At 47.3% G+C, this 23,224-nt stretch overlaps 1 protein-coding gene across 1 annotated transcript in view; it reads left to right on the top strand.

Moving 5' to 3' along the window:
- The window catches only part of NEMF (nuclear export mediator factor), a 546,593-nt gene that overhangs the window by 78,319 nt on the left and 445,050 nt on the right, over positions 1-23,224 (top strand). Inside the window, exon 4 of the mRNA XM_078659711.1 lies at positions 5,237-5,362. Within this exon, the coding sequence (XP_078515837.1) occupies positions 5,237-5,362 (126 nt within the window). The remainder of the gene's footprint in view (positions 1-5,236; positions 5,363-23,224) is intronic.

Raw genomic sequence — 23,224 nt, 5'->3', positions numbered from 1 at the left:
ACCGCGCATGCAACCTCCTGCATCTTACTGGACTCCTTGCTCTCAATGAACCACTAAATCAATGCAGTATCCTCATCCTGTTTCCACACGCTCCGCCTGCTTCGAAAGACATTCAGATGGTTATCCGCAGACTCCAGAAAGACGATCATCCATGCTATCATCATCAGTAGACTTGACTACCACAATGCATTCTATTCCGGGGTCAGCTAGAAACAGCTCAGGAAAATGCAGAACATCCAGAACGTCGCAGCAAGACTGGTCCTCAACATCCACAGCCACATGACACAACCGGAAGAAGATCCTTTGCCCACTTCGCCGCCCAGACGTGGAACAGCCTACCCCTCCACCTCAGGTAATCCCTGTTGTTGACCCAGTTAAGGAAGGACCTCAAGACCTGGCTCTTCGACTGAACCTCCACATACAGAAGGATCAGCAGCCCCCCCCATGCCTTGAGACCCTCACGGGTGAGTAGCAGCGCTTTACAAACCCCTGATAGATTGATCAATTGATCATCCTTGCCAGCCCTACTGGGGAACCCGTTGGCAGTCTCAGGCAGGGAAAGCCTAAACTATGCACAATAATCCTGGGCTATGTGTCCACTCCCAGGAGAGATCCTGTCAAAACGCCAAGAGGTCTCTGTCTTTATACTCTTTACTAACCTGGAGAGAGACTTCTAGAGCTGCCCCTCACTTTATTTGCACTGTAGGTGCTTGCTACACACTCTGCTTCAAGGTCACTCAACGGAGCTGGCCAGGCTCCGATGAGAGCTGTACACCTTCCACACTGTCTGTTCTAGCAGCTTATCTCTCTTGCTCGGTAAAGTGAGAAACATAAACAATTATGTGTGTCCGCAAGTAACCTGGGCCTGCCTACGTTCGCAGCTGAAAGGCAGGGTCAGACAGACGCAAGATGAACAGCGTCCTCACAAATGTAATTAAAGCAACATGGAGTCAATGGTCAAAACATGATCTCATAATATATAAATGCCAGTAGTGTTACACAATTTAAGTGCATTTGTATTTTTCCCACTTTTAAAGGCACTGCTTTTACAATCTTTGCAAGGATTTCGGTGTCCCAAATTGTTTCTCAAATGTCCTCTTCTTTAATGGTACCGTCTTCTCACTATAGTTGAAACAGAAAGCTGTTCTCAACTCATATTTGGTAGCATTTGCAAACAAATATTGGCAAAGCCAATCCGTCTCTTTTTGCCAGTGCTTTTTGGTCGTCAATATTGGCTTTACCCATTCCAAATGCTTTTAAAATCAGGTAGCATTGTTTAAAATAAAATGCAGTGAGTTGCAATCTTAACAGTCTGTTTTTTTTAATACTTTCAAGATGACCACATGTTGGAGCCCGTTTTCCTTAGAGGAAAATGGAATGCATTTTAAAAAGAAAAATTAAATGTTTCAGTTACATTTTTTAAGAGTAGGCAGTGATCCGTGGGACCACTGCCTGCTTTAAAAAAAATGTTCGCAACCGTTCACAAAGGGGAAGGGGTTTCCCTGGAGATCTCTTCTTGTTTGCGACTGGCTTACCACCTACTTGAAGTAGGCGGAAAACTGCATACATTTTGTGACCGCATGTAAAAGAGGGAAATAATTTCCTACTATTAGGAGATTTTAATGTCCATAGCGAATGCCATTCTAATCCTGATGTACAGACTCTTCTGGCGGATCTATCCCTCCTAGGCCTAGTGCAGCTAAATGAAGGGCCAACTCATATAGCTGGCCACACTCTGGACATTCTTTTTTCTAACTCTTCTATGATCAAGTGTAAACCTCCTCAACAACTTGCCTGGTCTCATCATTCAGTTATAGAATTTGATATCCAGCACACTAATAATCCTAAAACCTCTAGTCAAGCTATACCATATCTGCGGAGGCATTGGCAGAAGATATCAGCAGAAAACTTCGAAGTACATTCACGAAACCACAATTTTCTGCATCATATCACGCTGAGGAAGCCCTGTCAAAGTTCAATTTGGCGGTCACTTCAGCTATCGATTACATTGTACCGCTTAAAACATTTCTGAGCCAACCTAAACGCCCGCAAACAGCCTGGTTTACCCCTCTCTTACGAAGCTAGAAGCAAATAGGTAGGAAACTGGAAAGAGTGTGGCGCTCATCTCCTAATCAGTTAGATAGGGAAAAGTACTGTGCCTCACTGACCAGCTACCATAAAAATATAAAGGCAGCCCGTAAGACGTATATCATATCTCAGCTGACTCAGGCTGGCAACTCGTCTAAAAAATTGTACCAAATTCTCCATTCCTTTACCAACCCAAAAGCATGTGAGAGCTTGGAAAACCCTTCTCAAAAATTGTGTGATGATATTTCTTCATACTTCTCCCAGAAAATTGAATCCATATATGAGAAAATAATGGCTGCTGGTAATCTATCACAGCCCCCTATGGCTTTGGCCCATTTAGAAATGAGGAATCAGCATAAGCTAGAGCTTTCCCCCCCATTACTTTAGCTAAGGTTGAAACTCTGATTCACAGAATTAAATCTGGATCCCCTTTGGATCTCATCGCAGCTAAATTAATTCTTCCTTTGGAGAATCAGTTGTCCCCGGTGGTGCAGGATATCATCAATCTCTCTCTTTCAGAGGGACATGTCCCACGAGAATGGAAGGTTGCCCAGGTTAGACCTATCCGCAAGAAAACCAACATCCCATGGACAGACCTCTCTAACCTTCGTCCCATCTCTCTTCTTCCATTCTGGAGCAAGATAATGGAGAAACACGTGAACACCCATCTATCTAACTATGTCAAATTGTCTGGGAGTTTAGATCATTCCCAGTCCGGATTTAGGCCCAAATATAGCACCGAATCTGCGTTACTTACAGTAACAGATAACATCAGAATGACCCTTGATGAGGGCCACTCTATGATTCTGGTGCTTTTGGACCTCTCCGGGGCGTTCGACACGGTTTCCCATAGTGTCCTGCTCAAAAGACTGGAGGACGTTGGGTTAAGAGACTCCGCTCTATCCTGGATGGAAAGTTTCTTATCAGATCGCTTTCAGACTGTTAACCTGGGCTCGTATCAGTCGGTTCCGGCGGGAATGACCAAGGGAGTACCACAGGGCTCATGTTTGAGCCCTACTCATTTTAACATCTATATTGCTCCCTTGGCCGACCTTGTGAGGACGTATGGGTTCATCCCTGTATCGTATGCCGATGATACCCTGCTTCTTTTTCATTTCAACACCTTCTCTTCCTCGTTACAACTAGCATTCTCCAATGGGATGAGGGCCATATCGCACTGGATGCGGAATAACTTCCTCCAGTGCAATGTGGGAAAACCCGAGATTATGCTGCTGGGAGAAGCTCCTCGCCTGTGGTTCCCAGATTGATGGCCAACGGATCTGGGTTCCCCTCCATCTCCCAAACTTATAGTCAAAAATCTAGGGATCCGTCTTGACCATGATCTTAGCTTGAAGGAACATGTCACCCAGACAGCGGGCGCGTGCTTTCACGTAATCAGTTTGCTACGTCGAGTCTTTCCTCTACTCCCAGACTCTGCACGAAAAACATTAGTCCAGGCAATGGTTTTAAGTCACCTGGACTATTGTAATGGCCTATTGATCTCGGCAAATGATGCCCCACTTGGTAGACTACAGGTGGTGCAGAACACGGCAGCTCGGCTGGTCCTCAACGCTCCACCTCGGACCCCCTCACTAACTCTTCTTACAGAATTACATTGGCTTCCAATCCGTCAACGGATTGAGTTTAAAACATGCTGTATTATCCACAAGGCTCTGGCCAATCTGGGCCCTCCCTATCTTGCTGAGAAATTCCTGACTTATGTTCCCTCTAGAACCCTACGTTCAGGTGTTCAACATCTTTTGCTGGTTCCACGAGTAAAAAGGGCCAGATTAGGAGGTAGAGCTCTCTCATATCGGGGAGCACAGTTATTTAACAAACTCCCACTCCCCTTAAGACAGTGCTCTGAACATTGCAATTTAGGAAAATGCTCAAGACCTTCCTTTTTGCTAACTGATTGATTTCTGTTAAATGTATTGCTATTCTTTCACGGCTCCGCTGAAGCGCCGAGATACCCCTTCGGGTGTCGATTCTAGCGCTATACAAACAATTACAAATACAAATACAAATCATGGTTGCAAATCATTGATACATCCTCCTGCGACTCGCTATTAGGAAGGGACGCGCTTGACATGCCCCTTCCTAATATCGACTCGCAAACCCTATGTGACGAGTCTTTAATAGGCTACCGACTCGCAAAATAGGGTTAGTACATGTCAAAAGATTATTTAGCTGTCGCTAACAGCCCAATTCTCTGTTTGCAACTACTAAACCCTTTGTATATGTGGCCCACAGAGAGGTGGCCTAACCATGTTGCAAGCATTGCTTACAAATTGCCAAAATATTTGACTGACACTGCACATGAATTGCCATGAGCTAATGCGCTCAGATGTACCATATCCTGTATTGTCTCTTTTGGAATAGCTCTTCAAACCACTTACACGGCTATGAAGTGCTGTGATTTACACTCGCTTGCTAGGCTCCCTTTCGGAGGGTATAGTCAGAAGGATGTTGGATATTGAATGAACTCTGTGGAAGTAATTGTGTGAGGTTCAACGGCATAGTGCAGCATTCCTTGCTGTGCTTAGTGTGTGGTGTTCAGAATGGTAAGAGAATTGGCTCTTAACTTCTACTGTTCGGTTTTATAATGCTATGATGGCTGTGTGCAAGTTAGTGTGCAGGTCTTTCATCTCTTCACCTCAAGGAACAGTCCCTTGTGCATCTACTGTTGAGACCAGCGGCTTACAAGTTCTGAGGAGCAAGTTGGAGGTCGATTTGAAAAAACGTGACCTCTTCAGTTGTAATTTTACTCTCCTCATTTCTTCTTATACTGTAAATCCTTCATGTCTTAGGATATTTCTTGTGCATAAAAAGACGAGTAGCTTTAACCAAGCTTAAACTTTATTACACAAATAAGCCCCTACTCATTTCCTGTTCCTGTGCCCCATAACTTGCCAGCCATGTGTGCATTGGTCTCTTGTGTTCGCTTCACAAATTGGCACTGTTGTGCCACATGATTTCAGTGAGCATTTGTCTGCCCATCGGCTCTGTTCGTACTGCCTTTCCACTTTAACAGAATACACTGCCCAGTAAGTAGGTGTCTGATTTCTTGTGGATTTCTCAGCACAAATTATGTAATATGGTGCTATATACAGAAATACTGGATGTGTTCCTCTTTCTTTTTACTCAGTGTCGGAAACATTTGAAGACCAGAAGGCTTGTGAGTGTGAAACAACTTGGCATGGACCGGATTGTAGATTTCCAGTTCGGCACAGATGAAGCTGCCTACCATTTGATTGTGGAGCTTTACGACAGGGTACATTTTAACATTTCATTTAATATTGGGGGATGATAGGATTTGGGGGAGACTTTTGTTGCCGACGCAGGACAAATGGATTGCTCTTGGTGAAGTGGGGGCCACGAAAAGGAGTAGTAGTATCATGCTCCCTGATCTGCCATCTGCTAACTACTCACGTTTCCCGCTTTGCGGGAAACGTTCGCTGTTGGGGCTGCAGGGGCCAAGAGGGAGGCTGCACTACAGTGCCCAGGAGTCATCGGGACAGGGAGGCACCTTCCCGCCACGCCCCCCACAGCTGCTTCAAATCCAGCGGCAGCACCGCGTTTCACAGGACGAGCCGGGCGAAGCCCGGGCAAAGGGCGGGCCGTCAGTGGCCGTCCGGGGCAGAACGTGGCAGGGCTGGGCCACACCTCTGAAATCTGAGTTATTATGGCCATTAATTTTAAATTAATTGTTACGAGGTGGTGTATCTGTTTTTAACCTTGTTGTTTGAAAACTTACAGGTCCACCTTAGCACCTTATTTTCAGTCATAGCTTGTCCCCACTGGTCTATTTTTAACAGTTAGGGACCGCACTCGTTATTATCTCTTAATTTGACAAACGCAGAGTTTACTTATTTTTAGTATAAGGAGAGTTTACCCATAGCCTTCCCTCACTCAACCAACAAGCTCAATATGGGGAAAACTAACTTGAGTACCATCTCACGTCCCGTGACAAGGAAGCATGCTGCTTCCGCCCAACCCCTCCCCACTCTCACAGCGATAGACAAAATGCTGCAAAAAACGATAGGCGTTGTCTCTCTACTGCTATAGAGAACACAGAGAGTCGCTTTTCGTTAACGTCTGGGTTTATACCTCAACAGGTAGAAGGTGATCTGCCAGAGACCACACTAAAGCCCTTTGAAAGTACTTCGATCCTTATGTCCTTTGCAGATCTACCTTGTGTGCAGCAGGTCCCAGATGCCAGTGCCCTCATCACAGATGAGTTGCCGCATCCCAACCCTGTGATAAGGAAGGTTATAAGGCTGAACAAGAAAACTAGGACCCAGAAACCTGGACGCAAAAAGGCTGACAAAGTAGTTCCCATTACGGCTGATGTATTGCCGGAGCCCGGTCTGCCTAAAGCTATCCCTGGGCCGCCACTCTGGGCCACTCATATGATTATAGACCTTCAGGCCCATATGGAGCAGCTGATAACTTCCCACTTTAAGACATTGTCATCTAGGATAGATCGGCTAGCGACCCTTATTAACAACAAGGGTGCAGGGAAAGCGCAGGCACTTAGCACCCTGGGGAGCTTGGATGTGAGTGCCGGCCCTGCCACCAGTAAGACACCTGCCTTAGATCCCAGACAGGGACACAGTATCCCCCCGGCCCGTCCCTAAAACCTCAGGCACGGGGCGTAGTTAAGAAATCTACTAAAAACCCAGCGAATATCGGACTACCCCTGAGCACTGTGGTCTTGGACAGTTCGATTAGGCCCCCTCCCTGCCCCCAGGTCCCTATAAGGCAGCAATCTACCACCGCTAAACAACGCCCGAGGGGAAACCTATTCAGCACTGAAAAATAGGGTTATTCATTGGCTGAATATACACCGACCATTGATGGGACAGGGCCAGGGGGAGATCATGCTCGTACAAGGGTAAACTGGCTGGGAACCAGACCAAAAGATATTGAGGGGGACTGTATCCTTGTCAACTTCAGGGACCCAGCTATAGTTAAACAATTTGTAGGGAGTGGTGACCAGGCTATCCCGGGCATGGTTAATACTCGACATTTGAGTTACTTTTACAGCACAAACTGGGCCCCAGCCCAGCGTGAACATCACCCCCCTTTCCCACATGGTAATTGTCCCTCCCAATTTAATATCCCTTTGGTTAACCGTTGTAGGGCTCTGAGCAGTGTGGACTGACTACCACCAACTTGGGGTGCCCAGACCCCGACACACAATTTTGAGGATAGGCAGGCGACGGGAGGGGCGTGTGGGGATGTAGAGCCCCACAGCTGTCAAATATCCACCTCCCCTGGTCATGCTTACCCCAGTGTATCAACAACAGAGCTAGTGGTTGCTCGCCCTACAATGATTGGGTCCTGGAACGTAGCTGGGTTGGGGACAAAGCTACAAAACCTCGAATGGGGAGAGCTGGTTGATACTTTTGACCTTTGTCTCTTCCAAGAGACTCGGCTCTTGTCTGCTCCCGCTAGGGTAGGCTTCACATCCTATTATGAAGCGGAATCTCAGGGGCCAAGGGGTAGACCTTCGGGAGGGCTGTGCACGTGGGTGGCGGTGCACCTGGGGTGCATTGTCAAGGTAATAGACACCAAATGCCTAGATATCCTGTGCATCACACTTTCATTTGGTAAGGGGCTGGTTTTGGCGGTGGTAAATATCTATCTGCCCCCTGTTCCCATCCAGAAGGCCTTATCTACCCTGGAGGCCCTTGAGGTGCTATTATCTTCCTTCCCCCCCTCCCACCACATTATCATTGGGGCAGATTTCAACTGCCACTTTGAGCCATTGCCTGGAATTCCTTCTGTTACTTCAGAAGAGGATGAGGCTCGCTTTATTCCGGAATGCAGTATGTATGCTTCAAACGCCGCTGGCACTCGCCATTAATAAGCTGGCTGTTACTTTCTCCCTAAGGGGAGCAATGGGAGACTTTCCCCTGACGTACCAGGTGCCTGTACTTTCAACAGGCCAGGGAAAAGTACGACCATTGATTATATACTTGTAGACGTGGGCTTATGGCCATATCTTAAAGAATTTACCGTAGTACCTAGGGCTGATAGTGATCACAACCTACTTTCTCTTGAACTAGTGAATCCCCTAGGGAACCAACCACTACCAGAAGAAGTTGGGACATCCAGACTTTGGGAGGCAGGCGAGTCAGGTGGGAGAAGGTTGCCCAAGCACCGGATAGGGTAGCGGAGATCTACAACCACGTAGCGGGGGCACTAGATGTGGTTAGCAACCTCGGGGAAGGTGACCATGAGCCCTCCCACCTTTTGGTTTTGCAGGCTACCCATACCTCCCTATTCAAACAACTGGCTGATTTCTTTGTAACATCTCACACTGGTGGTGGGAAGCCAGTTAAGCAAGCCCACTGGTTTAATCTAAGATGTAGGGAGGCTAAATCTAACTTGATCAAGGAGCTGAAGCAAGGCACCCCGTTGACTGTTAGAAATGCTCGGCTTGCCTATAAAAGACTAATTTGTGCGGCCAAGGCTGAATGGGAAGCCGACAATTGGGTGAAAATTAGAGAAGCCCTTGAGGCCCGTGATTTCAGGTTATTCTGGAACTTGGTTCGTGGTGGCTCGGCCTCAGGCGCGTCTGCCATTGTCCCCAACCTTAGTGAGGAGGTGTGGCTTGCCCACTTTAAGCCTCTATATGCACTGGGAGCCGTGAAGGCGCTGGCGCCTCCTTGTGCGGCTGTAATCACCTCAGATACAGACCTTGTGCTGGATAGGGCCCATGATGGCTACCCATTTATGATCTTGGAAATTAAGACAGCAATTAGGAGCCTGACCCCGGGAAAGGCCCCAGGTTTGGATAAAATCCCTGGGGATTTGTATCGAACTGAGGACGTGGTATGGGCACCATATATCTGCACTTTTTTTAATGGCATCGTGCAGGGCATGGCCATTCCTTCTACATGGCTAGGTGCTGAATTTGTACCCATATTTAAAAAGGCTTCTCCCTGGACCCGGCCAACTACCGACCGATAAGCCTGATTGACGTCCTCCAGAAGCTTTTTTCCAGAGTCCTCCTGACCAGGCTGCAGAGTTGGATGGATGACAACAACATCAAGAGGGACCCTTGACCCTGCCTCCAGGTAGGTCGCCCCCCCCCCCTAGCCACCGCGCGGTCCTCCCCGTGCTGTGCGCTGTTGCGACGCTCTGACCGCTGTTGTTCCTCGCTATCCTCCTGGTAAACTTGTGCCGTTTTTCGTTTTTCCCTGCATTGCCCTTGCCTTCTGTTTATCTGTATTTGTTCTCCCCTGCGCCATCTGTATCCTGTGTCTGGTCCCCATTGTGCCCCTTTTTTGCCTTCTGTAACCCTGTGAGTGTGTCCCCCTCGCTCCCCCTTTTTCCTTCTGTGCCCCCCGCCTCCCGCTTCGCCCTCTTTCCCGCCGCTGCTCCCTGCGGCCCCGCCCCCCCGCTGTTCCCATTCTCCACCCCGCTCCCGCCTCCCAGCTGCTCCTCCCTCCCTCAGCCCCTCATATGGAGGCCGCACGGCGAACGCGCAGCGTTCACGCGCAGCGGGTGCGCCGATTGTGCGCCGAAGTCGCGCCAAAGGCAAGCCCGTCTGCGCTCATCCGTGCCTGGCCCGCGCCCAGCGCCAGGACCCCTGGCCCCCGACATCGCCAAACCTCCCGACGTACCTACGAGGCCGCCACCCTCCACGCACTCAACGCCGGCCGGAACGCCGCCTGCTACTGAGCCACCCCGAAACGCACCCACGGACCTTTCACCTGCCAAGCCTGCAAATTCACCTGCCTCCGGACCTGTACCGCACCCGACAAGCCAAGCACCAGCAGCAACCACCTCAAGTGCATCTTGCTCAACACCCGCTCCGTCCACAGGCACGCCGTCGAACTCTGGAACCTGCTCGACACTACATCACCGGACGTCGCCTTCCTCACAGAAACCTGGATGAACGCTTCCTCAGCGCCTGACATCGCCATAGCCATCCCGGACGGATACAAGATCACCCGGAAGGACCGTGTAAACCAGACTGGAGGAGGCATCGCCATCGTACACCAGAACACCATCCGCATCACGACCAACCCCGACGACACCTTCACCGCCGCCGAACAACTCCACTTCCAGATACACACCGATCCCAAGACCACCCTCAGAGGCACCCTCACCTACAGACCCCTGGGACCCCGGACACAATTCAGCGAAGACATCGCAGACTTCATCAGCCCGCACGCCCTCCCCTCCGCCGACTACATCCTCCTAGGGGACCTCAACTTCCACCTGGAGAACAACAAGGACAACAACACCACCACCCTGCTGGACAACCTCGCCAACCTCGGACTCAAGCAAATGGTGAACACCCCCACCCACTACGCCGGCTACACGCTTGACCCCATCTTCTCCTCCAGCAAGCACATCTCCTTCAGCCACTCCACTGGACTCCACTGGACTGACCACAGCTGCATCCACTTCAGCTTCAGAGGAACAACGACCCACCATCACCCACAACAGACTCCTCGCAGGAGCTGGAGCAAGATCACCACCGAGCAGCTCACCACCTCCCTCCGCCAGAACCCTCCTGCCAGCACAACGGACCCTAACGAAGCAGCCAGCAACCTCACACAGTGGCTCACCAACTGCGCAAATGAACTCGCGCCACTGAAGAACCCCTCCCAGCAGACCCGGCAGCAAGAAAACCTCCTGGTTCACCGACGAACTCAAGAACTCCAAGAATAACTGCCGCACCCTCGAGAAACCCTGGGGTCACGACCAAACCACAGACAACATGACTGCCCTCAAGCACGCCACCCGCAAACACCACCAACTGATCCGCACCACCAAGAAGACAGCATTCACAGAACGACTGGACAACAACGCCCACAACAGCAAGGAGCTCTTCAGCATCGTCAAAGAGCTCTCCAACCCCAGCGCCGAAAACAACAACATCACCCCCTCGCAAGACCTCTGTGACTCACTCTCCTCGTTCTTCCACCGCAAGATCGCCGACATACACAGCAGCTTCGGCGCACCTACCACGCACCCAACCATCGAACCAACGCCCCCCACCACCACCCTCTGCGCCTGGACCCCAATCAACACCGAAGACACCACCCGCACGATGAACACCATCCACTCTGGATCACCAACAGACCCCTGCCCCCACCACGTCTTCAACAAGGCCGACTCCATCATCGCACCCCAACTCCGGGACATCATCAACACCTCCTTCAACTCCGCCAACTTCCCGGAGATCTGGAAGCACGCCAAGCTCAGCGCCCTCCTGAAGAAACCAACAGCAGACCCCACTGACCTCAAGAACTACCGCCCCATCTCGCTCCTCCCTTTTCCCGCCTAAGTCATCGAGAAGACCGTCAACTGACAGCTTGCCGCCTTCCTCTAGACGAACGGATCCCTCTACCCCTCGCAGTCCGGTTTCCGAGCCAACCACAGCACCGAGACCGCCCTCATCGCAGCCACGGACGACATCAGATCCCTGCTCGACAACGGGGAAACAGCGGCCCTTATCCTCCTGGACCTCTCTGCAGCGTTCGACACTGTCTGCCACCGCACCCTAGTGCAGCGCCTCAGCAACATCGGAGTCCAAGAGAAGGCATTGGAGTAGATCATCTCGTTCCTCGCCGGAAGAACCCAGAGAGTTCGCCTCCCCCCGTTCAGATCCAAGGCCACCGAAGTCATCTGCGGCGTACCTCAAGGATCATCACTCAGCCCAACCCTCTTTAACATCTACATGAGCCCTCTCGCAGCCATCGCATGCAAACACAACCTCAACATCATCTCCTACGCCGACGACACCCAGCTGATGCTCTCCCTCACCAACGACCCCGCCACCGCCAGAACCAGCCTGCACGAAGGGATGAAGAACAGCCGCCTGAAACTGAACTCAGACAAGACGGAAGTCCTCATCCTGGGATCATCGCCCTCCGCCTGGGACGTCTCCTGGTGGCCACCTGCCCTGGGCAGCGCACCCAAACCAACGGGCCACGCACGCAACCTGGGCGTCATCCTGGACTCCTCCCTCGCGATGACCAAGCAAGTGAACGCAGTCTCATCATCTTGCTTCAACACCCTGCGCATGCTCCGAAAGATCTTCCGATGGATCTCCACCGAAACCAGGAAGACGGTCACCCAGGCCCTCGTCACCAGCCGTCTGGACTATGGAAACACCCTCTACGCTGGAACCACGGCCAAACTCCAGAAAAGACTCCAGCGCATCCAGAACGCCTCAGCATGACTCATCCTGGACATCCCGCGCCGCAGCCACATCTCCGCCCACCTGAAAGACCTGCACTGGCTCCCCGTCAACAAGAGGATCACGTTCAGACTCCTCACCCACGCACACAAGGCTCTCCACGACTTAGGCCCGAAGTACCTCAACAGCCGCCTCACCTTCTACACACCCACCCGCCAACTCCGATCCGCCATCCTCGCCCTCGCCTCCGTCCCAAGAATTCGGAAATCCACCGTCAGAGGAAGATCCTTCTCCTACCTGGCAGCCAAGACATGGAACTCCCTCCCCACTCACCTACGGCTGACCCAGGATCACCTCTCCTTCAGGAAACTACTCAAGACCTGGCTGTTCGAGCAGTAGCAACCCCCCCCCCCCTCAGCGCCTTGAGACCCCTACGGGTGAGTAGCGCGCTATACAAATTTCATGATTGATTGATTGATTGAACATTCTGTCCTCTCTGCAGGCTGGATTCAGGGCGGGGTGTCAACGATAGACCAGCTTTTTAGACTCCAGCTGGTCTACTGGAAGACCGTTACTCTGGGGGGCGGCAGCTTGTATTTGATATTCGTGGACTTGCAGTCAGCTTTTGACCTGGTCCAGAGGGACAAGCTTTGGGTCATATTAACTGAGATGGGTGCACCGGCTTACCTATGTGAACTTTTCCAGCGGCTGCACACGGGCACGTACGCAAGGGTGAGGTATGGGAAGGGGGGGCACTGACTTCCCCTTTCCCAGTGGAAAGGGGAGTCAGGCAAGGATGCGTACTAGCGCCCACGCTCTTTTCCCTATTCCTCAATGGCCTTATTGCCCACTTACTGGGAGCGAACAATCTGGACTCCCCTTCATTAGCTGGTAGGAAAATTCCTAAACTAATGTTCGCTGACGATACCCTCCTATTGTCAAAAACACTGGGGGGTATACAGCGAACATTAGAAGCTTTTTCTAGCTTTTGTAAAATGAGGAACCTGGAAATTAATTTCACCAAAACGAAATACATGGCGTTTAACTCGACTCACTCGAACTGCCCCCACCCGCATCTGGATGGAACGGCCCTAGACCTAGTGTCAACCTTCGAGTATCTGAGGGTTACCATCAATGATAAAATGGACTGGGGTTCACAGATCGCCAAAGCCAATATGAAACTTGCCCAGTCATCGGGGGGTATCCTAAAAGTTCACAGTAAATCTTCCCTCAAACTTATGGGACCGGCTGTAGAAATTTACAAGGCGCAGGCAAGAGGTGGTGCACTTTATGGTGCAGAACTTTGGGGGCATGCAAGTGTGGCCCCCTTTCCCTCACTGAGAACAGCTTTATAAGACGCCTCCTGCGCCTTCCCCAGAGCACTCTCCTGGTTCCATTGAGGTTGGACTTAGGTCTGGTGCCAATCCATGAGGTCATTTCAAACCGCCCTCTGTTATACTGGAGACGACTTTGGGCTACCCCTAAACTCGAGAGCTATAGGAAAGACTTGCGGGATCTGCTAGCCAGAGGGGGTGCGGGCAAGATCCCGTGGTTGAAGTACATCCAATGCCTCGCACAGAAATTGGGTGGGGGGGACCTGTCGTCCTCCCCTGAGGAGGCTTGTGCCTCGCTCCCTAGGAAGGTATTGGGCATATCACTGAAAGAGTACGTGAGGGCTCTCCTATCAACAAATTCGACCCTGGGTAGGCTCACTAATGCCTTTCTAGAGATTAAGGCCCACCCTTCTTTTGAGAGATTCTTAGACCAAATCCAACCACCTTTGGCTAAGAAACTCTATCTCCAGTTTAGGCATGGCACACTTCCCTTGAGGGAAACCACCGACAAGTGGTCAAAAATACCACTTCACACAAGTACTTGCCCAGGATGTGAGGCTAGCAGAGAGACAGATCTTCACGTTCTGCTCTTCTGCCCCTCCTATTCTAGGGCAAGAACTAAGTGGTTAATTCAGAGTTGCCGGCTTAGAGGTATAAGAGACTACAGAGAGGCTTTTAGACTTTTTAAATCAGATACGTCTTTCATGTTTGTTCTTGTGACCTCTAAATTTCTGTTGTCAATGTGGTTCACAAGGTGCGCGATTCTAAAGGGTTCGAAATAGTTATAACATGGGTGGCCCTCTTTCTTTCTACTTATCTTGCGTGGTGGGTCAGCTTACAAACTGTGTACAATAGAGAGATACCAACGCTCGTTTTAACTTAAGTACGCTGCGTTTTGATGTCTTTTTATGAATTTTCTATATCTATTTACCAACTTATTTGTACATAGTATTGTTGTATATGATGTGATATCTATGTCTTTTATATGGTTTATAACCGATAATAAAAGCTTTTTGACTGACTGACTGATATGATTTGTGTGCATCAGTCTCAATATTAAGCCTCTAGGAAACAGCAGGGTGACAATTAATGAGAAGCTGTTCAGATTGTATTGATGGTTATTGTGTTATAGTGTGGTTGACAGAATTATCCAATGGAAGGTTGCATTTAGATGAAGAATGAACGAGCCACTGGGTAGAGAATTTGCAGTGGCTTAGTGCGGAGGGTTCTATTGGATGAAGTGATTAGATCGTACTCATAGCTGTCTGGGTTAATTTGATTGGAATGGAACATTGGAATAGCTCTTCAAACCACTTACACGGCTATAAAGTGCTGTGATTTACACCCGCTTGCTAGGCTACCTTTCGGAGTGTATAGTTAGAAGGATGTTGGATATTGAATGAACTCTGTGGAAGTAATTGCGTGAGGTTCAAAGACATACTTCAGGCATAGTGCAGCATTCCTTGCTGTGCTTAAGCGTGTGATGTTCAGAATGGTATGAGAAAAGAAACATTTGTGCATATGTACTTACCAACTATTATAGTTTAATATCTGCCTCTTGTATTTATATGGTTTGGAGTAGCCTATTTTTAGTGTTCTCCCAAATTCTAGTTGAGTGGTCTTGTTAGGTAAAGGTTATGGAGTTTCTGTTGAAGGAAGAGTGATCCCGTCCCAGTGAGAACTCAAAGATTTATGCAGTTTGCGTTGATGTTATAAAGAGATGATGTATGGTGTAATGAGCAGCTGTCTGACAGCTGCATTCTGCGTAATTCCAAAAGAATTAACAGGGGCATTCCCAAAATATTGTCTGTTGGCATGGTCAACTTTGGAGATTGCTAACGGTGATAGTGGCTTGAACCTTCTGAGAATAGTCGAGGTATAAGAAAATTCACAAAACTTTTTTCTCATCTTGTACAAACATTGTTTTGAAGTTCATGATCATCCCTGGGCACCTCACTTTGGTTGAGAGGAATGGCAGGGACCCTAGTTCTTGAGGACAGGTAGTTAAAAAATAATGGTGGGTCCATGTGCCACATGCTACTATTTCAGTTGGCTCCAGTAGTCCCGTTGTCCAATGGTATAGGGGTAAAGGGCTGATGGATTTTCAAGCACAAAAATGATGTGTGTGTTATCCACATTAGTATGAGCTCTGAGATTAAGAAGAGGAATTAGCATCTATTAGATATTGGATACAAAGGAAACCGGAGGTCGGTGTTACTATCTTTGGATGGGGAAAAAGCATTTAAAATGGTTGACTGGACTTCAATGAGAAATGTCTTAGCAAAAATGAGCTATAGGGAAGGGCTCATGACCTTGGTGTTTGCTTGCTTAAGGCTTGGACAACCAGGATTAGGCTAAACATAATCCTATGTTGATGGATTCACATTGAGCTAGGAATGAGACAGGGAACCCTTTTCTCTTTCTACTGATTTGGATATTCCCTGGAACCACCAGTGCAGCAAATCCAGACCAAAAGACAGATTAAAGATACCTGACTGTAAGGAAATGAGTAGAAAATAACAAAGTGCGCTAATGGCATATTGTTGTCCGTGACCGTCATAAATGGTTCACTGGCAGACATCTTCAAAGAGCTGGACCTTTATAGCCAGGTGTCAGGATTCAAATTCAACACAAATAAATCAGAGGGTCGTAAACTTGCGCTAGGTCACGAGGCATTACAGTCACACAAGGAAACATCTCCATTCCAGTAGTCAAGCGACACCATTAAATACCTAATTGTGGACCTGGTGGGCAGGTTCACAAAAAAAATTAGAAAAGCTATGTAAGGCACTGAAAACAGAATTAGCACATCGGAAGCATAAACCTCTATCTTGGGTGGGTTGCATAGCAACGCTTAACATTGATACTCCCTAACGTGATATATGCTTTCGAAGCACTACCAATAAACGTAGACCGAGGGTACTTAGAAGGAATGCAGAAGTTATGCTTTGGCCTTTTGTGGAAAGTGCACGCTAGGCCCCCTTGATGGAAAATTGGTGTTCCAAACATAACTACATGTGGCTTATCTAGGCTATCTGTTTGAATGGACCAGGAAAGTAGTGGATAAAGGCTGGTGCATGATCTCCCACAGGTTAAGTGGAGGACCTTTGTGCGAGGTGCCCTCGTCCTGTCGTGCACGTAGATGCATCCACTTGTATATATCCCCAGTGACAAGAGCAAAACTGAAACTCAATAGGGTTTAAAAGCAGTCCCATTACTTTTCCATCACTGTTCATCCTACTATGGGGTAAAAGAATTTCCTCCTAAATGCTCAGGTGAGTGTGATGGGTGCTGCACAATTAGAGACCTATTCCATGGGGTAGAAATTAAAACTTTTGAACAAGCTAAGGGAGACTTCTAGTTGCCAGAAGTTCAGAGGTTCAGATATCTACAAGTCAGACATTGATGGTGCACCCGAAGGTCAGGATGGGGCCTCTCGGATGCTTACCCCTTTCAGAAAGTTTTACTGAATTATGACTAAAGGAGTCACATCACCTCCTACAGTTACAAGATCCTGATGACCCCAACGCAGATTAAACATTGCCCTTTCAAAAGACAATGATGTAAGAGAATCTGATAAAACTAGACAAGAATAAATGGGGAGATGTAGTGACAAAGGCAACTAACTTTACGAGCAGTACGAGATGGAAGGTAGCACTCCAAATTACTATACCAATGGCAGTACACGTAACATGAGGTGCCTTGAGCCATTTAGAGGGCACCATTGTTGGAGGTGATATGTCAATTACTGACCAGCTGTGGTCCCTGACCTACTGAGGTCTTGGCCTAGATTGACAGATATTTTGGAGGGTGTCCCTGGTGAAATTTAGGCAGCAACAGGGCCCCACCTAGCCGTGACAGAAGTTATGTTATTGGCAAGTTCACCAAAGCTCTCACATGCTGGTACAGCTAAGCATTTTATAATCTGAGGTGTGTCTACACCTTCCTACAGACTCCATGTGGCACCATAGGCTTTGGTTGTTGCTAGCTATGGAAAACATGGATCAAGGCAATCACAGCTTTAAACTGCCCTCCTACCATTGTAGACTCTGCTAAATCCCTTGGAATAACCCTTGACTGCAACCGTAATATGCGTGCCCATATCAACTCGAGGGCCAAAACCGCCAGATTTCACCTGAACTACCTAAAACACCTGAAACCTTTCCTCGACACTCCTGACTTAAAAATGGCAAGCCAGGCACTCGTCATCTCCAGACTGGAATATGGTTGCTCTACCCTCGCAGGTCTCCCCAAGAACTCTCTGGCTCCACTGAAAGCCTGCCTTAACGCCACCACGAGACTCCTAACAGGCTCAATGAAATTCAACCACATCTCTCTCCACCTCAAGGCTCTAAATTGGCTCCCTCTTGAGGCCAGAATCCAACTTAAGCTGGCTTGCATCACACACAAGGCCGTATACTCCAATGCCCCAGCATATCTCTCCCAAAAACTCGTGATTTCCAGAGGAGCTGGAAACTCACGGTCCGCCAGAGACATGTTGCTCCAACCAGCACGCTTGGGGGGAAAAAAAGTACAACCGAGTCTTCTCTGGGGCCACCCCAAGAATTTGGAACTCATTTCCGCCCTCCATCAGAAGACTTTCATCCTTGGCACACTTTAAAAAGGAGGCCAAGACTTTCCTAATGGGTAAATTCCTCTCCTAATGCTCGCATTGAATAACCCCAATGTCTTTGTTTTCTCTTGCCATTATGGCCTTACCCACGATCTCCCGGATTATACCCACCCGGCACCTCTGGGCAGCATTCCCTGGAACTGAGATTGCTACACTTGTATAAGTTGTATAATGTGCTATTTGTTTTTATCCCAAATGTTTCCAAAATTTGTTATTGCTTATTCTTTTCCTTGTTTCATACAAATTCCTCTCCTAATGCTCGTATTTTAATCACCTCAGCGACTGTTTTAACATACTATTATGCTTAACTTATGGCTACCTGGATGGTACCCACCAGGCTCTTCTGGGCATCCTTCCCTGGACTCGACACTACCTCATTTGTACAATGGTGCTATATGCTCTTATCCCTATTGTTTCCATGATTTGTTTCTGCTATTCTTCTCTTTCCTGTTACTTTTGCACCTACCTGTTTTTACCCCAACTGTATCCAACCATCCCAAGTTCATCTATCCTACCTGTCAATCCTGTAAAGCGCTCTGATGCTTTCACAGGTCTGGTTAACGCTCTATAAAACTCAAATAAATAAATAAAAATGCCCAAAACAGGAAATCCAGAAAGAAAGACATACCTACTTAGACAGATGACAGAACTCCACCACTTCCTAGATGAAGTCAGTAATGGGCATTGCGGGATAGCTGGAGGGGCGTGAACAGACAAGGTCTGACCATTTTCTAATCCCATTTGAGGTATCCTCAACTCAAATTGTCAAAAAGGAGCCTGCCATCAGAACACAAGGCAGAAAATGGCACAAGATATCATGTTCTGCCCTAGAACAACAATATCATAACAGCCTAAACCCTCTCCCTGACGATCTCAACGAAGCGGTTTTCATATTTGGCAATGATCTCACGACCGCTATCGAGAAATTAACCCCGTTACAAACCCTCACCTCCCGCAGACAAAAACCGTCAGCCCCTTGGTTCACTCAGGAACTAAGGGAACATAGAAGTAAGTGTAAAAAGTTAGAACGACTGTGGCGGGAGGCCTATGACCCAGAAGCCAAAGCACACTACAGACAAGTCCTCAAGGAGTTTCGCAAACTTAAACGCAAATCCATGAGCACCTACTTCGCCGATACCATTGCAAAGGCAAAAAACTCTTCCAAAACCCTTTTCAATATTGTTGAAGACTTTACCAATCCCAGTGCTATGACCTCCTCAGTCCCCCCCTCCCAAGCACTGAGTGAAAATTTATCAGACTTCTTCGAATTTTTTTTTTCCAACATTGCGGAAACCATTCTTCTGAACGCTACCAATACCATCAAGGACCCTGTCATTATCAGCAAGCACCGTATACAAAGGAAGGGTTTGACTTGTTCACAATAAGGCCAAGCCTATAATAACAAAAACAACTGTATTTGCCAGTACTGAGACGTATTTGTTGTTTGTGGTACTCAGAAGAACTGAAATAAAACACGTTCTTCGCCTTAATTGATTCTTGATTTAATCTATTTATTTTTGATGCAAGCTTGTTTTCAATTATTTGAGCTGCAATTTTTTGTTGTTTGAACATTCAAAATTGAATACACAGGAGAAAGAAGGGAAAACAATCCTCTTTGTGTTATTTACATACATTTAGGGTGCAACATAGGAAGTGGATTCATAACATTCAGTCATACTCAGGCATACTTTGTGAAGACAGTGTGGTGGGAACAAGGGGGGGAAGGAAAAAAAATTAAATTAAATTGGTGATACAATGAAAGATTCCGATTAAAGTATATCAATGGTTATTAGCATTTAAATATATTTACAAATAGAACATTGACTGCTTTAAACAGGCCATCTGAACTGTATACTATTTGTACACTCTATTCTCATTTTTTATACAGATTGGCCTAATGCGATGTGGTCGACGCGTTTCGAGTTCCTTGGGAGGGAACTCTCCTCAGGACCTCTATTTCGGTTCTGTAAGACATAATGGGTGAACTTGGCTTAGTGTTGTCTAAATGGACTGGTGTCCTTAGAATCAACAGAACAGGGGCGGTGCGCTCTTACCTAGAATGGTCACTTCCTTTGATGTGAATTGACACCAAACATGCTGTGAAAGAAATAGCACAGGATGGAATGAGTAACTCTGGACAGATGTGGCTAAAGTGTGTGTGCAGGTTTGGTTCTCGGCTTTGTTCTTACTTGGGTGTTCCGGTGTCCAACCTCGAAGTAATATGTTGTTTTGGATGCTTGGCTTATTCGCTCGGGGGGATCTGCGCGTCTGAAATGCAAAGGTGTGCAATTCACTGTTTGCTGGTGTCTGTTTGCGGAGTTTAAACAGTTCAACTTGATCGGTGTGCCAGAGAGTCTTACCTTCCTTTACTAGAAGAAGCTCTCTTCCTGGTTATTCAGGGCGTAAGACGGCTGCGAGTAATCTGTAATAAACAAAGATAGCGTGCATTGGTGTCAAGCGGTAACTTTGGAACCGTTTATTCTTTTGTGTTGAACGCGGTGACCTGGCCGATGTTGACGGGGAGGGGTAACTCTGTATGTTGATAGCTGGTGATCCTAACGGGTTTCGCTAATCTAGCTTGCCTTTTGTGGTGCTCGTTTGCACCTTTGTTGAGTTTGAATTACCTTGTATTCTGGCTCTGCCGGTTCTTCGATCCGCTTTCTCCCAGGACTTCCGCATTGAATGGCGTTCCGACCTTTGCTGTTGGTCTCGTGATATTTGGGTGTGTGGGGATTCTGGGAATTGTAGTTTGGCGTCGTTTGAGTCGGGTTGTTATTCAACTGCTATGCTGTGGACAGGATCGTCCCTGCAGGCTGGATCTGTTTGATTCTCTGATGAATCTGTTTAGCATGTTGACTGCCGATTTCTTAAAGATGGAAAATTTCTGAGAGTTCATTCAATCCGTCTAAGGCCGAGTTGAATTTTATGATTAACATCGCTTCTCGTTTGGACAATTTCGCTTCTAGATCTCCTCCCCTCGCATCCTGATCGACCTTTGAGATAATGGTCCATTGTAGTTCTTGTTCTGAGTGTGTGTGAGCGTGCCAGTGGTTCACGAGAGGAGCTGATTGCACATTTTTTCTAATCCTAGATTTGTGCTGGGATATTCGATGTCTTGCTTCCTGACTTGTTTTTCCGATGTAGATTTGTCGGCAGGGGCACCAAATTGCATAAATCACATTCTTGGATTTACAATTGGTGAAGCTTTCGTGCTTCCAAAAGATACCTTTGTGGGTGAATACATCCCCTTCTACAGTAGAATTGCAGCAAAGGCAAGTGCCGCACTTGTGATGGCCCTTCAATGGAGGCAAGTTCACATAGTCTCGTAATGTTGTATTCCGCTCTTTTGGTAGAGCTGCCCGTACCACTTGATTTGCGATACTTTTGTCTCTTTTGAAGGCAAAGAGAGGAATTTCCTTCAATTTTGTATCCAGATCTTGCACTAAGTGCCAGCTGTTCTTTATTTGTTTTTTTAGCCAATTTGACGAAGGACAGTATGTGGAAACACAGACTATTCGGTCTACAGATTCCTTTTGTTTGGATTGCAAGAGTACCTCTCGAGGGGTCCACCATGCTCTTTTAATTGCTCTTTTCAGCATCTTTTTGGGGTACCCTCTTTCTATCAAATTGTCCTGTAGTTTACTGGCGTGGAAGAAAAATTCATCTTTGAACGAGCAGTTGCGTCTAATTCTTAGAAATTGCCCTATTGGTAGGTTGTCCTTTAAGCTGCGAGGATGATTGCTAGTGTAGTGGAGTGATTTATTCTTGTCTGTTTTTTTCTTATACAATGTTGTACTTAAACTTCCTTCTGAGGGGTATATTTCCACATCCAAAAATGGTAATTTTGTATTGGAGACACAGATGCTGAACTTTATGTCTTCTGTTCTGTTGTTCAACCATTCGTGGAATCTATCTAGTTGATCTTTCGGGCCTTTCCAAATCAGGAAGACGTCGTCAATATATCGGAACCAGCATCCGATATATTGGAGAAAGGGGTTGTTGTGGTAAACGAATTTCTCTTTGTATTGAGACATATATAGCACAGCTAATTCTGGGGCAAAGGGACACCCCATGGCTACGCCCTTTATCTGATAGTAGAAATCTTCTTTAAATTTAAAGTAGTTTCTTTTTAAAGCCATGCCGGCTAATTCTAGAATGAAACTCGTAGGTATTTTCATCGGTCTGGGTCGTTTGTCTAGGTATAATTCTAGTACTGCTAGACCTTCGTTTTGGGGGATTTGGGTGTACAGTGACGTTACATCCATGCTGACCATCAGGTCAGTCTCTTCATTAAATTCCAGTACTGATATTTTGTTAATGAAGTCGGTTGTATCTTTTATATAGGATTTGACGTCAGACATCCATGGTTTTAGAAAAAAGTCTACAAATTTAGATACAGGCTCGAATAGAGATTCGCATCCCGAGACTATGGGTCGTCCAGGCGGATTGTATTCATTTTTATGAACTTTTGGTAGAACATAAAAAATCGCTATTCTTGGGTGTTTGTTTTGTAGATAGGCATACTCTTTCTTTCCAAGAAACCCATTTTCAAAACCCACTTGTAAAATTTGAAACAATTCACCTTGCAGTTCCTTTGTCGGATCTTTTTGGATTTTCTTGTAACAATATTCATCATTGAGTTGTCTGGTCACTTCTGTGGTGTATTCTTTGGTGCCCCAGATCACTATGGAGCCACCTTTATCTGCTTGCTTTATGACTACTGAGTGGTCATTTTTTAACGTCACGAGCGCTTCTTTTTGCAATTTGGTCATGTTATACTTAATATAGCCTTGTTTTTTCTTTTCTTGTGTGTTTATCGCAGATAGAATTGTCTTCTCAAAAGTGACCACTTCCTTCGGTATCTTGTTAGTTGGTGGGCAGAACGTTGAAGGTTTTTTAAGACCTGTAGTTTCCATATTTTCTACTGGTTGTTGACCTGAGAAAAAAGTTGTTAGTCTTATCTTGCGACAGAAATTGATGAATTCTGTTTTCAATAATACA

The sequence above is a fragment of the Lissotriton helveticus genome, chromosome 9 (genome assembly GCF_964261635.1).
Source record: "Lissotriton helveticus chromosome 9, aLisHel1.1, whole genome shotgun sequence".
NCBI classification, from domain to species: domain Eukaryota; kingdom Metazoa; phylum Chordata; class Amphibia; order Caudata; family Salamandridae; genus Lissotriton; species Lissotriton helveticus.
This window is presented reverse-complemented; position numbering and strand designations above follow the sequence as displayed.